Raw genomic sequence first — 13,094 nt, 5'->3', positions numbered from 1 at the left:
GAAAAAACAACCACAAACCAAAACCCACTCGCAACTCGCAAGATATTTGTTGCTGATAAAAAGATAAAGGAATCTTTCATTTCTTAAGAATAAAATGGACCCGCCTCATTACACCCATATATCCCATCAAAATTCTCATAATATTAGAATTTAGAATCATAATTCGCAATGTTAAAAAATCAAAACCTTTCAAAATATAGTCACATCATTTTCATGTCTTTTTAATGACCATTTTAATTTTCTTCAATAACTTTAACATATTTTTAAGTTCGTATTTAAGATATCAATAAGATCTCAAAGATAAAGAATTCAATAAATTTAATGGCTGTCAATAATTAATAATTTATTTTAACATGTAATAATATTTAGTAAATATATAATAATATAATAACATAATAATACTAATATAATAATAAAAATTAAAAAATGATATAAAAAATTAATAAATAAGTGAATAGTAACATTGTTAATAAACTAAATAATAAATCTTTAAAAATAATACTTCATTTAAAATGGAAATCCAATTATGTCAAGTTAATAATTTCAATAACATAGTGTATTATTAAAATAGTGAAAATTATAAATCCTTTAAACTTTTGAAGATAAAAAAGTAACTAAGCATTTCAGTTTCATTCTTTTTTTTTAAATTAAGATTCATATTTTCAAAGAGAGATTTAAAGTTTAAAATATATAATAATTAAGTTTGAATTTTAAATTTGAAATTACAAAATGGTGTAAAAATATGCTAACAAAATTTGCATTTAAAATTAAAAAAAAATGTAAAATGAAGGCTTTTTATGGACTTTTTCAATATATTTGAACAACTTTAACATATTACCAATCTTCAAAAGATTTCACATCTAAGATTTTAAGATGAGAATAAATTCTAATAACGAAATAGTCTAAAATATTTGTCCTCTCTTAACAATATAATAATATATTATAATAAATAATAATATTTAATAATAATACAATAACATAATGTTATTAATATAATAATGACAAAATTAAAAAGATTATAGAAAACAATAAATAAATAATTTAATACTGACATCATTAATTAATAAACTAAAAATAAAATAAATATTAAAATATTGAAAACAATACTTCATTTAAAATTACAATACACTATGTCTATTACATTAAACCTGATTAAGTTAATGTCTCTTATTTTAAATCATATTCATCAAATTAGTATGAAAAGAAAATTCAAATGTGTTAAAAAAAATTTGTTTGCACGCGTCAAAATATTAGTAAGATAAATTTGTGAATTTTTACATGAAAGGTATGATACATAGTTTTATATTATTTATATTCGTTGATGTAATTTTACATTTTTTTTATTATAGTTTTTATTGAGGTTTATTTTTGTCTTTATTATCGTTATTGTTTAGTTTTCTTCTTGTTTCCCGTTTATCTTATCTTTTAATTTTTGTTTTTCTTTTCCTTCTCTTAACGTTTTTCTTTTTGTTTTAGTATTGGTCACTGCATTTTGGTGATCATTGTCATCCTTTCGCATTGAGGTGTCATAATATTACAAGTTCGAGTTGGTCTTCATCTATTGTGTTAGATACCACAACATTAATTGTTGTTAATTCGTGTTTGAGTGATTGATCTTGATCTCTCGTTCTTACTCTCACTTTAAATCTTTTGATCAAAACTTATTAATTTATTTTTTTAATTGTTTTATGTTTAGATTGTCTTACCAACCGAAATCTATTTGTAAGATATAACCGAAATCTATTCGTAAGATATTTACTTCAGTTAAGAATAAAAATTTAAACTCTCTCTTTTCAATATTTTGATTATAAAATCGAAATATAATAACAAAAAAAATCAGTGTTAAAGTTCTTCTCGTCATTGTTGAGAGCATTTTAATTTTTATGCAACATGCTACAATAATTATTTCAATTTTGAAAACCAAAAACAAAATATACTTATAATTGATTATCCAGCATGTAAAAGTAAAAACCAAAAACAAAACATACTTATAAATGATTATCCAGGATGTAAAAGTAAGGGACTAATCTAATTTAGATGAGTGTTAAATTCAATTTTGGAATAAGAGCTTTCATTCACAGTGTTATATAAAGTGAAATCATTTTAAGTACGTTATATATTGGATATACGATAGATAATCTATTTATTTTAGTATTAGAGTCCTAATTAATCATTACCGGATAAGCAAATTACAAGAACTACTCTCAAGAGATTATTACAACGAGATATTTTAAACATACAATAACAATACTTTTCGCTATTTCTCATGTAGAATGAATATTATTTATATTAGTTAGGAATGAAGTTTATCTACTCTATTAATATAAAAAAACTTTTATACAAACATTTAGTGTTTGACTATTTCTCATGCTGTCATCTTATTCTTTAATGTGATATGGAATAATGAGATAAATTCCTAGTGGATTTAGTGATAAGGTGGTATGTTCTTACATTTTTTAATACCTAAGTAGCTAACATGGATTTTTTTCTTAATATTTTTAATTAAGTAGTTATTTCATTATATTTGAACTCAAAATATTTCAATAATATAAGTTTTTATAACATACAATACTTCAAATAATATTTTATAAAATGAATGAAACCAAATAACGACTCGCTTTTCTGTTTCTATTTCAGTAATTTTATTTAAAAAATTATAAATATGATAAAAATAATAATTGTCAATTGGCATAGGGTAATTAAATTCGATCCATGTAATATGTTCCTAAACAGTTTCCTATTATCCTTGGTATCTGGTTTTTCCTTGGCGTTTCTTTCACCGACTATTATCTTGATGTTTGCTTGTCTTGGAACAATAACCTTACAATGTCAGAAATTTTCCACCGAACTCAGCGGACAAGGCTTCTGTCTCAACTCAAGAGATCAACATCCATGACTCCGTCACTTCCCCGCACTCACGCTATCTCATATCCTTTCAAACACTTAATATTCACATTCAATATTTTTTATATTTTTAAACAAACAAAATGTAATTCAATATAAAAAAAATCACTGAATTCGTTCTCTTTTAAGACGTATTTTTACATAATATACCATATTTAATGCTTCTTCTCTCAATATTTTTCTCTTTATAGGTGTGAATTTCCTTTTACTCTGCTTGCATTATTTTACTGATGTAAAAGAAGAGAATATATAGTGGCACATGGTGGGGTAGATTATCCTCAGTATGTCTTCAGGAAGATAACACACCATGCTTCTTTTTGTCATGTTTTCATTACTAAATAAACTAATAAACTCATTTCGGGTAATTGGGTGGTGAAATATCTCTCAAATCTCTTCCAAAACTAAGAAAGCGAGAGGAATCTTCCCTTTGAATGTTACATGAGTGGAGGTCCTTGTATTTCCAACACAAAATCTTCTTTCTAAAATCTGCAATCTTGCATTGCTGAAAGGATGAGCCTATTCTTAGTTTTTTCTCTCTCTTGCTCTTTTATTTTACTTTTTCTTTTTTTTTTCGAAAAGGAAAATATTCTCATTTTATGTTGGCTCCATCAATTTGTAGTTTTGTGCCATATATTCTCATCTTATGAGTTCTAGTTCTTTGAACATGCATGAGCCAGTTGTCATGAGATGGTTTAAATTTTTTATTATGATAAGTTTATTTATCTTTAAATGGAGTCTGGTCCCCCATGCTATCTACGGGTTTCTAACACTGAGTTGCCAACCTTAATCGTGTTCATATGAATCCATCACGTCGTGTCCATTGCATAGTCCACTCTTTGAAACGGCCAGAACACATAACTGAATTTGAACATCAACATTAGTTACTCAAAAGAAATGAAATATGACAAGAGACCCATCTATGCAGACAATAGACACTATACTAATTTATCTTAGCTAGGTAGGTTTTGCATCGGTTCCAGAACAAAGCAAATAACTTTATTTCCAGAGTGCATTTTCCAGAACTGTATACAGATAATTTCATAAGTGACAATGGAATCAGAATAATTTGTTTTCTCAAAATCAACAAAGGATAATTGCCAAGCAATTAAATATAATAATGGTGATGACAGCTACATTGCCATTGAAGAGCGTGGCCAAATTTAGAAAAAAATTATTTTGAATCATATAAGACAATATATTTACTTTAGAATCTATTCTGTAATAATGTATCTTAAAATATAAAACATAATATGATTAGAATATTATATTAAATTGTAAGTGATTGTATTTTTCTAGACATCATCTCTCCTAAATGTACTTAGGGTAAAAGAAACTTACAATTGAAACGCGCCAAAAGTCATCATGTACAAGTAAGATTTTCTTCCAATCTTCAGTTAAACCTGCAAACAGAAATGTTAAAGCATTAATCAATACAAAATCATACTCTCATAATAAGGTAAAAAATTAAAATCTGTAAAAACAATTGAAATCAAGCCAAAAAGTTAGTAACGACACAGATTGAGCGTAAGACCATAGAGAAAGTGAACACAGATTAATGGGTCCTTAATGAAATCACAGAACAAATAAATTAGAAGAATTTGATTAAATGAACCCAGAAAACGAAAAAAAGGAAACACGGAAAAAGAAAAGGACCAACGAACTCACCATCATTAGATAAACGGAGCGAAACGAAACACGAAATTGGAGTGAAATTCATTAATGGGCAATCAAGGATCACAAGCTAAAACCGCAACCCTTGCCAGCGATTTATACAGTCCAACTTTACATCACACATATACAGGACTCTTTCCTTTCCTTTCCCCGTTTCATTCTCCTTCGTCTTCTTTTTTATCATCGTTTAATTATATTCTATATCATTGTAAAAGTCCTTTTTTATCATTTTCATTTTAAAATAGCACCTGCTTCGTTATCTTAGTCCATCCATTTCAATATTCTTTCCAAACCACACCTTAATGTTATTGCCAGTGGTTTCCGTGGTGGATCAGGTAAACCTGGCCACCGCTCCCGTGGTAACCGTAGCGCGGGAGAGGAATATTCCTCTCGGATGGTTTGGATTTGTCCACTGCGGTCCGGTACGCCGGAGCCGGCGACATCTGATGGACGCAACGGTCGACCACCGTCGCCGAGGTTCTGTAACTCCGACCAGATTTGCCGGTAAGGCTGCAATACGACGAAGAGGACGACGACGATGAGGCTGAGGAGGAAGATAATGAAGCTGACTTCGAGGGAGGAATGGAAGCGTTGTTCGGAGATCTCGACGGCGTGGGCGGCGAGAGGAAGGCTCTGATCTTGAGCGATGAAACGCGGTCGTATTCCTCGATGAGATTGGCGAGATCTTCGTCGGAGGTGATGGAGATAAGAGCGTCGAGGTCTTCGGAGGGTAATTGGCAGCGGAGATGCCTCACGGAGGCACCGCAGAGCTCTTCCAGCTTCAGCAGCAGCTCTGCAAAACAAGCGATTATGGTTATTTATCATGAAACGCAAACGAGATCGTCGTTTGAAGTATAAGGTTTTGGTGAACGGAAAATAGACTAAGTGAGTGAGACTGCAAATGAGAGAGAGAGAGAACTGACCGGAGAAGGTAATAGAGCGGTCGACGGCGAGGACGCGGGTGTGGCCTCCGAGGTAGCGGAGCTTGCCGTCAGGGTAACGAGGGAGGATTCTGCCACCGTAACTGCAGAGGAATTTGATGGTGGATTTGGAAGGTTTTGAAGCGGTATGAGCTGATCTGAACATATTTGTAGTGTGTGGGGAATAAAGTGGAAAAAAGACGAAGAGAGAAAATGGTAAGAGAGTGAAGGTGCTTTGAAGTTTGGAGAAGCGCCTTCAAGCCTATTCGTGGTGACATTTGTCCCTTATTTATAGGGATTTTTCTCACTGCGCCATCGTGTTCCCTCACTTGCGTACTTCGTATCATTTACTTCAATCATTCTATCGATACTAATCTAATTTATGAGGGTAAATTATTGAAACATATAATACTACATTGTAAATTTATAACACCAATTATTTTAGCGTAAGGTCGAAACTGCATTTGGGGCTAAAGTGTAAAATGAACATAATTATTTTAACACCTCTAATTATAAGTGTGTTTAATGTTTTTTTTTGACAAGATACTTAGATACGCAACTCAACAATTGAAAAATTGGTGGTGAGATGCATCTTGAAGTCAAACACTTGTTATCATCTACGAATATGACTTGATAATTTTGAAATCTTAATACAAAGAGTTTGCCAAAAATAAAAGAGTTAGCAGAGGGCACACCTAAAGGATTAGCCTTTTTGACTTAAATAAAATGAAGATTTTTCTATAATGGTTTCACAAAATGTCCCATAACTGTTTGGAATGGGAATTAGATGTGACAAAGAGAATTACTCATCTGCAAATTCACTCTTTCAAACATCTTAAAAACCATCTGCCCAAACAAATAATTATTTAGTCACAAATTCATCCGTGTACATAGTACATATGTGTAACACACACCGTAAGTTACGTAAGAATATTTGCATTCCATATCTTCAAAAGATTTTGAAAGAGTTCCAATGCTCAAACAAAGCAAACAAAACAATACGTATTTTCTCGTTATTTGGTCCCCAGCCTATGCTTAATTTTATCTAACTACATATTTTTTTTTTCATTTTTAAGTAATTAAGCCATGCATTTCACGAGTGTAATAATATCTTTGGTTTTGGTTGGTTTAGTTGTCAAAGCATAAAAAACACACATGCACGCATCTCTCATCCTTCTTTATTATTTAACACGAATAAGGGACGAATATATTGTTAATCAGCTACATGTTTATCTTCTTTACTTAACTAATTAAATAGAAAAAAAACATTAATATTTTACCGTAATGAAAAATTTATTAACTTATCCATCTGAAAGGCAAGTATTTGCAGATAGATTTATAGTTGAGGATGGAATTGATTTAAGTGAAAAAAGAGGAAATTAACTGTAAATAATAGAGGATCACAAGAGTTTATATGGTGTAACTGAAAGGCCACGTCATGCTTTATCAAGTCCTATTCATGCATACCAATCTGAATGGAACTGATGGGTCCCACATCAAGTTGGTTTCGAGGATAACCTTGATCCGCACGTGGGTCCCACTACAAGTCTATTTCTGAGATGCCATATATTTGAACCTCTTCATTTTTTTTTTCTTTTTTTAAATACATGGTGATTATATTAAAACCTATCCATATCCTTGTCTTCGTATGATCCTTAATAATAAAATAGTAATAATCATAATTTCGGTTTCCGTGTGATTGGTGTGAAATATGTGCCTTTTTTTAGTAAATTACACTTAATATTTTAACAATATCTCTTGTACAAATGAATATACTATTTAACATTTTAAAATAATTAAAAAATTAGTGTGATATATAAAGTGTGTTAGAGTGGTTTTTGTTTTTTCAAATAATAAAGAGTTACTAGGAATAGTAAAAGACGACTCTCGTATACAATCTAAAAATAAGAATGAATTTAATTTGGTATTCAAAGCATTTGAACTAATATTATTCTGCATAATTAAACTTGAAAAACAGTGTTGGAATACACGTGATTTTTTTTATTTATTAAAATTCGTGTTTCAGTTACAGGTTTCTATGTTTTGTGTCTTAATGTTCAATTTTGTTATTATTTGTTTTTTAAACTGGTTGATTTAATTTTAAGATTATTTACAAAAAGATGGTCAAAATCAGTAAAGATAGTTTAATAATTGATACATAATAAATATAATTATTTATCTTTTTACTTTAAAATTGTTTTCGTAAATTTTAGGATGAATTTTAGATTACTGATGATCTATAAATTAATTTTCATTAAGTCTAATAGTTGTTTAAAGATAATCATTTGATCTATATGTACAATCACTTGGTTTTTTAGGTGATAGTTTTGATATTCTTAACTGTGTGAATTGTTCAGTCCTAGATTGGATGACTATATACAGTACAATTCGTATTTGAGTAAATTTAAATTTAGAATTATATAAATACTCATACTAATATTTTTTAAAAATAAGATAATTTTAAGCAATATATATATATATATATATATATATATATATATATATATATATATATATATATATATATAATTTTGTTTGTATAGATGTAACATCTATCACCGGAATTTTTCTGTACTTTTCCCTTTTCCTTTTGTGGTATCTTGTTGCTTTTTATTTTTGAAAGATAATAATTATTTGTGGGGAGACGGATAATATTAATTTTGAAAAAAAATGAGGAATTATATTTTGAGAAAGGGAAATTGGAGAAGGGGCCGTGTGGTCCTACGAGAGCCACATTTTCTTTTACGTATTTGTTATTTCCGTTAATATACTGATATAGTCTTATACATTCAATTATTCAATGAGCATTAGCGATGGGAAAAAGGACAACCTCGTGAGTCAGTCTGCACGCTAAAAAAAAATGACAGGTTAATTTGACTAATTCGGTTCGCCAAGTCCGATAGTTCGGTTGGCGAGTAAGTGAATTAAGTTAAATTAGCTTGATTCGGTTTAATTAAAAAAATATTAAAATTTAGGCTGCAATATTTTATATTAACAAACTTCATTAATACAGTCTAAAATTTCAAATATTCTGTAGCTCAATAGTCTATTTTTATGTATATTAAATTTGATGATTAAAAAAAATTAAAACTGGTGGATCAGTACGACAGTATAAAAACTTTGACATTATAAATTTTAATTTATTTTCAATTAACCGTCAATTCAACTCAATTTTTTTTTTAACAGGTTAAGTTGTCGAACTTAAAGTAGCGAGTTAGTACATTTTAACGTATATAGTGAAAATGTTCATAATAGTTCTTTTTCCTTAACTAATATCTTTTCATTTGGGTCGCTCAAAAATTCTCCTAGAATTTAAAAAATATGAAGATATCTGGTGGATTGGGCAAACCACTCATTGACACCTGTACAATATAAGTGAAGATATCTGTACATAGAATGGTGGACCAGTATAGAGGAATTTCCTACAAAAGAAAAGAGAAAAAAAAAACTATTTGATGTTATTCATTTGACGAAATTTTAAAAGGGTTAAGAATTAGTCCCCTTAGTTGTTCTATACACGAATCAATAATCATAGCTTCAACAATTTCACTATTTTTCTGAAAAAAAAACAAATGGATTTAATTTGAATGGTATTTATTTTTTATATTTTTTCATTTTTAAATATTTATTTAAATGAAGTAATTTAAATTTTAATATTTGGACACAAAAATTAACTATCATTAACTATAAAATGGTGATGATACTTCTCAATTGATACTTGTTGAGATTACTTTTTGAGTCAAAGTTTTATCATTTAGGCTTTGTTCTTTTGGGTGTATTTGGGAGAGATGATTTGGGGGAGATGATTTGAATGAATTTGAGTAGATTTGAGGGTAATTTTGTAGTTGTTTTTTTGAGTGGATTTGTGGATAATTGAGAGTGGATTTGGAAGTAAAGTTTGAGAGAATTAGTGTAAGATTTGATTGATGTGATAAATTTAAAAAATTAGTTTAATTGGTAGAAATTAAAGATTACCAAAATGCCCTAGTTATTTGTAACATCCCAAAAATACAGTAAAACCATATAATAGAATTAATTACATTAAATCATAAACCAATTCAGTTTTATATTAAACAAGCGAACGATCTTGGCCGAACGACCTTACATAGTTTATCAAAAGTGAGCTGTACAAGGTAAAGGGAAACATGACCGAACGACTTACAAAAGTCTTATTACTGATCGGTCAAATAACAAAGGGAAAGGAAGTGACCGAACGGTCACTTCATACTAAACTACTAACTATAACCGAACGTCCTACTGTTCGGCCTTCACTTCCACATCTACGAGGTTCTCGTCCTCCAAAGCTTCTTCTTCCAGTGCCTCTTCAAGTAGTGCGCTTCCATCTGCTCACATCCACACGGATGATCATTGCAACGACAAGACGGACGTACAACAAGACAACACAAGGAAACACAGGGTAAGCTTATGTAATTTAATTCATGCTTCAACATATAAATTAAACAATCCAACACAAGAACATTTCAACATAAGTATTTTTACAACGCCTATCACTAGACCGACCGTCCGGACTGTATGAAATCTGTGTAGCTACAGGCGTTCGTGCACCCGGGTGATGTAGTAACTGGAATACTCTCATCAGCTGCCACCCGAGGTTAGTCCTATTCATCCAAAGTACCCCTAAGGACGGGACCTCCTGCCGTTTCCACACATGACCTACCCTCCTCTACGTGAGGACGAGTACCCACGAAACATCAGGATGAACAGCCAGCATTAGCATGCCCACAGTCATACTTTACAAAAATCCAATATTCATACGAGAGTCGTTCCTCCCCGGAACGCTCATTCATAATTCCAACACATTTCATTCACATCATCTTCTTACTTCATACATAATCATTCTCAATTCCATCTTTCATTATCATTTTTCTCAAATTCATCTTTTATAATCTTTCACTTTAATATCATTTACATCATCCATTCCAAGAACATAAAATACCGAACGTTCAGCCCTCTTCATAATGAGGACGAACGTAGGAACGAGACCGATAAATCTCCTGTTCCAGAATAGAGTAAGACCGATTACAATCATATACCCTATATGACGAACGTTATTTACCACGTGAATCAGTTGAATGAACTGACTCTCGTGAGTTCAGACCCACACTCAAAGAATAGAGTAAGTACGTAGGCTCTAAGGCCGGATCCAAATGAATGTAGACACATCAAGACGTTAAAGAATCATATTTAGAATAATTCAATTACAGAAACCTAATGCCCGTCAATGACCGAACACGATAAAAGGATTTACTGAATTTGGACGAACGCTATTTTTCATCAATATAGATTATATAAGAAACGAATACGAGCGCTTGGTGTAAGACCGAGCACTACTCAGTACGAGCGCTAGGTGTAAGACCGAGCACTACTTAGTACGAGCGCTTGGTATGAGACCGAGCACTGTTCAATACGAGCGATCGGTATAAGACCGAGCACTTACGAACGACGAAATTATACCATTATATATATATATATATATATATATATATATATATATATATATATATATATATATATATATATATATATATATATATCTTACTTTATCAAGGGATATTCGGATACAATTATGCTTGGCCGAACGCTCAAACATAGTATTACTACACGAGGACGCTCGTCCTCAACTAGGATTCTCTCCAAATGAAAGAATCCCATTTTTACTATGTTTACCAAGAAAACCGAACGGTCAATGACCATTCAGTGACGAACGTACTTTTTCATATGAGACCTTCATACTAGAATTATTTCTTTCCAACAATTATTTCTTAATATATATACTTTCATAACTTTATACATTCCTATCAGATTCAACTTTCATACTTCATACAATTCATATCACATAAATCTCATATAACTCATACATCATACATAACTCAACCATCATGTCAGTATTCATACTTGATACATACATTCATTCATTCAGCAACATGCATTCATTTTCAACAAGCGTACAACCACATACAATTAAATTAGATAAGCTTCCCTTACCTCTTAAAGGTGGTCGAACGTTCTCAGATATGTGCTAGGGTTCTCCTACTAACAGAGGTCTCAACGTTCTACAACGCTTTCTACAAACTATAACCAACATAGACCAGACAATTACTCAGAATGATAGATTCAACTCATGCAACCAAGAATCTGGGCTTGCATGTTACGGAAAAAGGCACGAATGGAGAAAGGATGAACTTACCAGTTCAGAATCTTAGACTGATCGGTTCCAACGATCGTCCTCTACGCCGGGAGTGTAGAACTGGTGCCTGAATGGTGATCGGAGAAGAAGAAGGATGAGTTTTCATAGAGAGAAGGTAGGGTTTCTAGAGAGAAGGAGGAGAAAATGAGAATATCGAAGTATGGGAAGGAGGTTGCATGCAGAAGAGAGTGGGACGGAAGCTTTCAGAAAAATCAGTTTTCTTTCCACGTCAAAATGAGCGTCCGCTCTTCTGCTGACACCTGCATCCCACTATCTGATTTCTTATCCTCGTTGCTTGACACCTGGCGTCCGCTCAGAGAGGTTTCTAAGTGCGTTTTTAATGAGTCTGAGCAGAGGGTTTTGGGGTGAAATTTCCGAGGTCTGACATTATTAAAGTAATATAAAATGTTATTTATTAATGTTATATTTAATTCTAAAAATGTTTATAAAGAGACAAAAATTATAAATAATTTTTAAAATTAATTTTTAAAAATTATAAAAATTATAATGTATTAAAATGAATTTATTTTTAAATGTAATATTTGTTTGTAATATAATTTACTACCAAGTAGTATCAATTTATTTGTTACGGAAGTGAGAATGATTACTTTTAAACAAACAAATAATTAAACGAAGTTATAATATTACATGAGCTAAAAAAAAGTGGCAACATTTAAACATACAAATATATTAGTAATAGTTCATGATGACGTTGCTTCAGTAAGGTATCGTTGCATTGCATTGAAACGATATTGTATTGGCATCCCTATTAGACGTCTTGTATAGGATGGATGCGCAAATAAAAAGTCGAAGGAGTGTCTGAATAAATTTTGATCTTCAATGTTCATAGTCCGTAATAAGTTTTCAATTTCTTCTGTAGTTGGATTAGATGATTGAATCCTAGCATTTACCAGGGATATTCGACGCTTCATGGCCTGTGTATGTTGTTGAAGAGTAGCACATAGTCTTCTTGATTGATTAATTTGTTTTTGCAATTCATCAATGATTGGAGAGTCCATCTAATTTGCAGATCAGCAGGTTGGCAATAAATAAAACTAGCATAACTGATGTGAAAGATAATAACATTCAAAAATAGGTAAGGTAATATTTCAAACACATAAGTCAATTTAACGAAAAAAAATTCATGTAATACATTATCGAAATAAAAATGAACTTAGTCATCTAAATGGTGAAGAATCAAGTTAACATTCTGATTGAGGTGAGCAAATTGGCGGTTCATGTCGAGGGAAAGGTTTGCCAAGTTATCTTCAATACGTTGAACCCGCACCTGCATTTGTTCCATACCCTGCATTCTGTGTTGCAAGTCTTGTACCCCTTCCCACATTTGAGTCATCATATTAGGATTAGAAAGAGGTGGAGGAGATTGCACA

At 31.1% G+C, this 13,094-nt stretch overlaps 1 protein-coding gene across 1 annotated transcript; it reads right to left on the bottom strand.

Moving 5' to 3' along the window:
- Nucleotides 1-4,595: 4,595 nt before the first annotated feature.
- On the bottom strand, nucleotides 4,596-5,771 carry LOC108329500 (uncharacterized). The gene is made up of 2 exons (XM_052869106.1): nucleotides 5,499-5,771; nucleotides 4,596-5,368 (listed from the first exon to the last, which is right to left on the bottom strand). Exons 1-2 carry the CDS (start codon nucleotides 5,659-5,661, stop codon nucleotides 4,881-4,883), a joined length of 651 nt encoding a protein of 216 aa, XP_052725066.1. The 5' UTR covers nucleotides 5,662-5,771; the 3' UTR covers nucleotides 4,596-4,880.
- Nucleotides 5,772-13,094: the final 7,323 nt, after the last annotated feature.

The sequence above is a fragment of the Vigna angularis genome, chromosome 10, assembly GCF_016808095.1.
Source record: "Vigna angularis cultivar LongXiaoDou No.4 chromosome 10, ASM1680809v1, whole genome shotgun sequence".
NCBI classification, from domain to species: Eukaryota; Viridiplantae; Streptophyta; class Magnoliopsida; order Fabales; family Fabaceae; genus Vigna; species Vigna angularis.
Note: the sequence above shows the minus strand (reverse complement) of the source record. Positions and strands in the feature narration are given on the sequence as shown.

Excerpts from the sequence above, each read along its gene's own strand:
- LOC108329500 (XM_052869106.1), bottom strand. The coding sequence starts at position 5,661 with ATGTTCAGATCAGCTCATACCGCTTCAAAACCTTCCAAATCCACCATC. Across the intron at positions 5,369-5,498 it reads CCGCTCTATTACCTTCTCCG|AGCTGCTGCTGAAGCTGGAA; the intron begins GTCAGTTCTCTC and ends CTTGTTTTGCAG.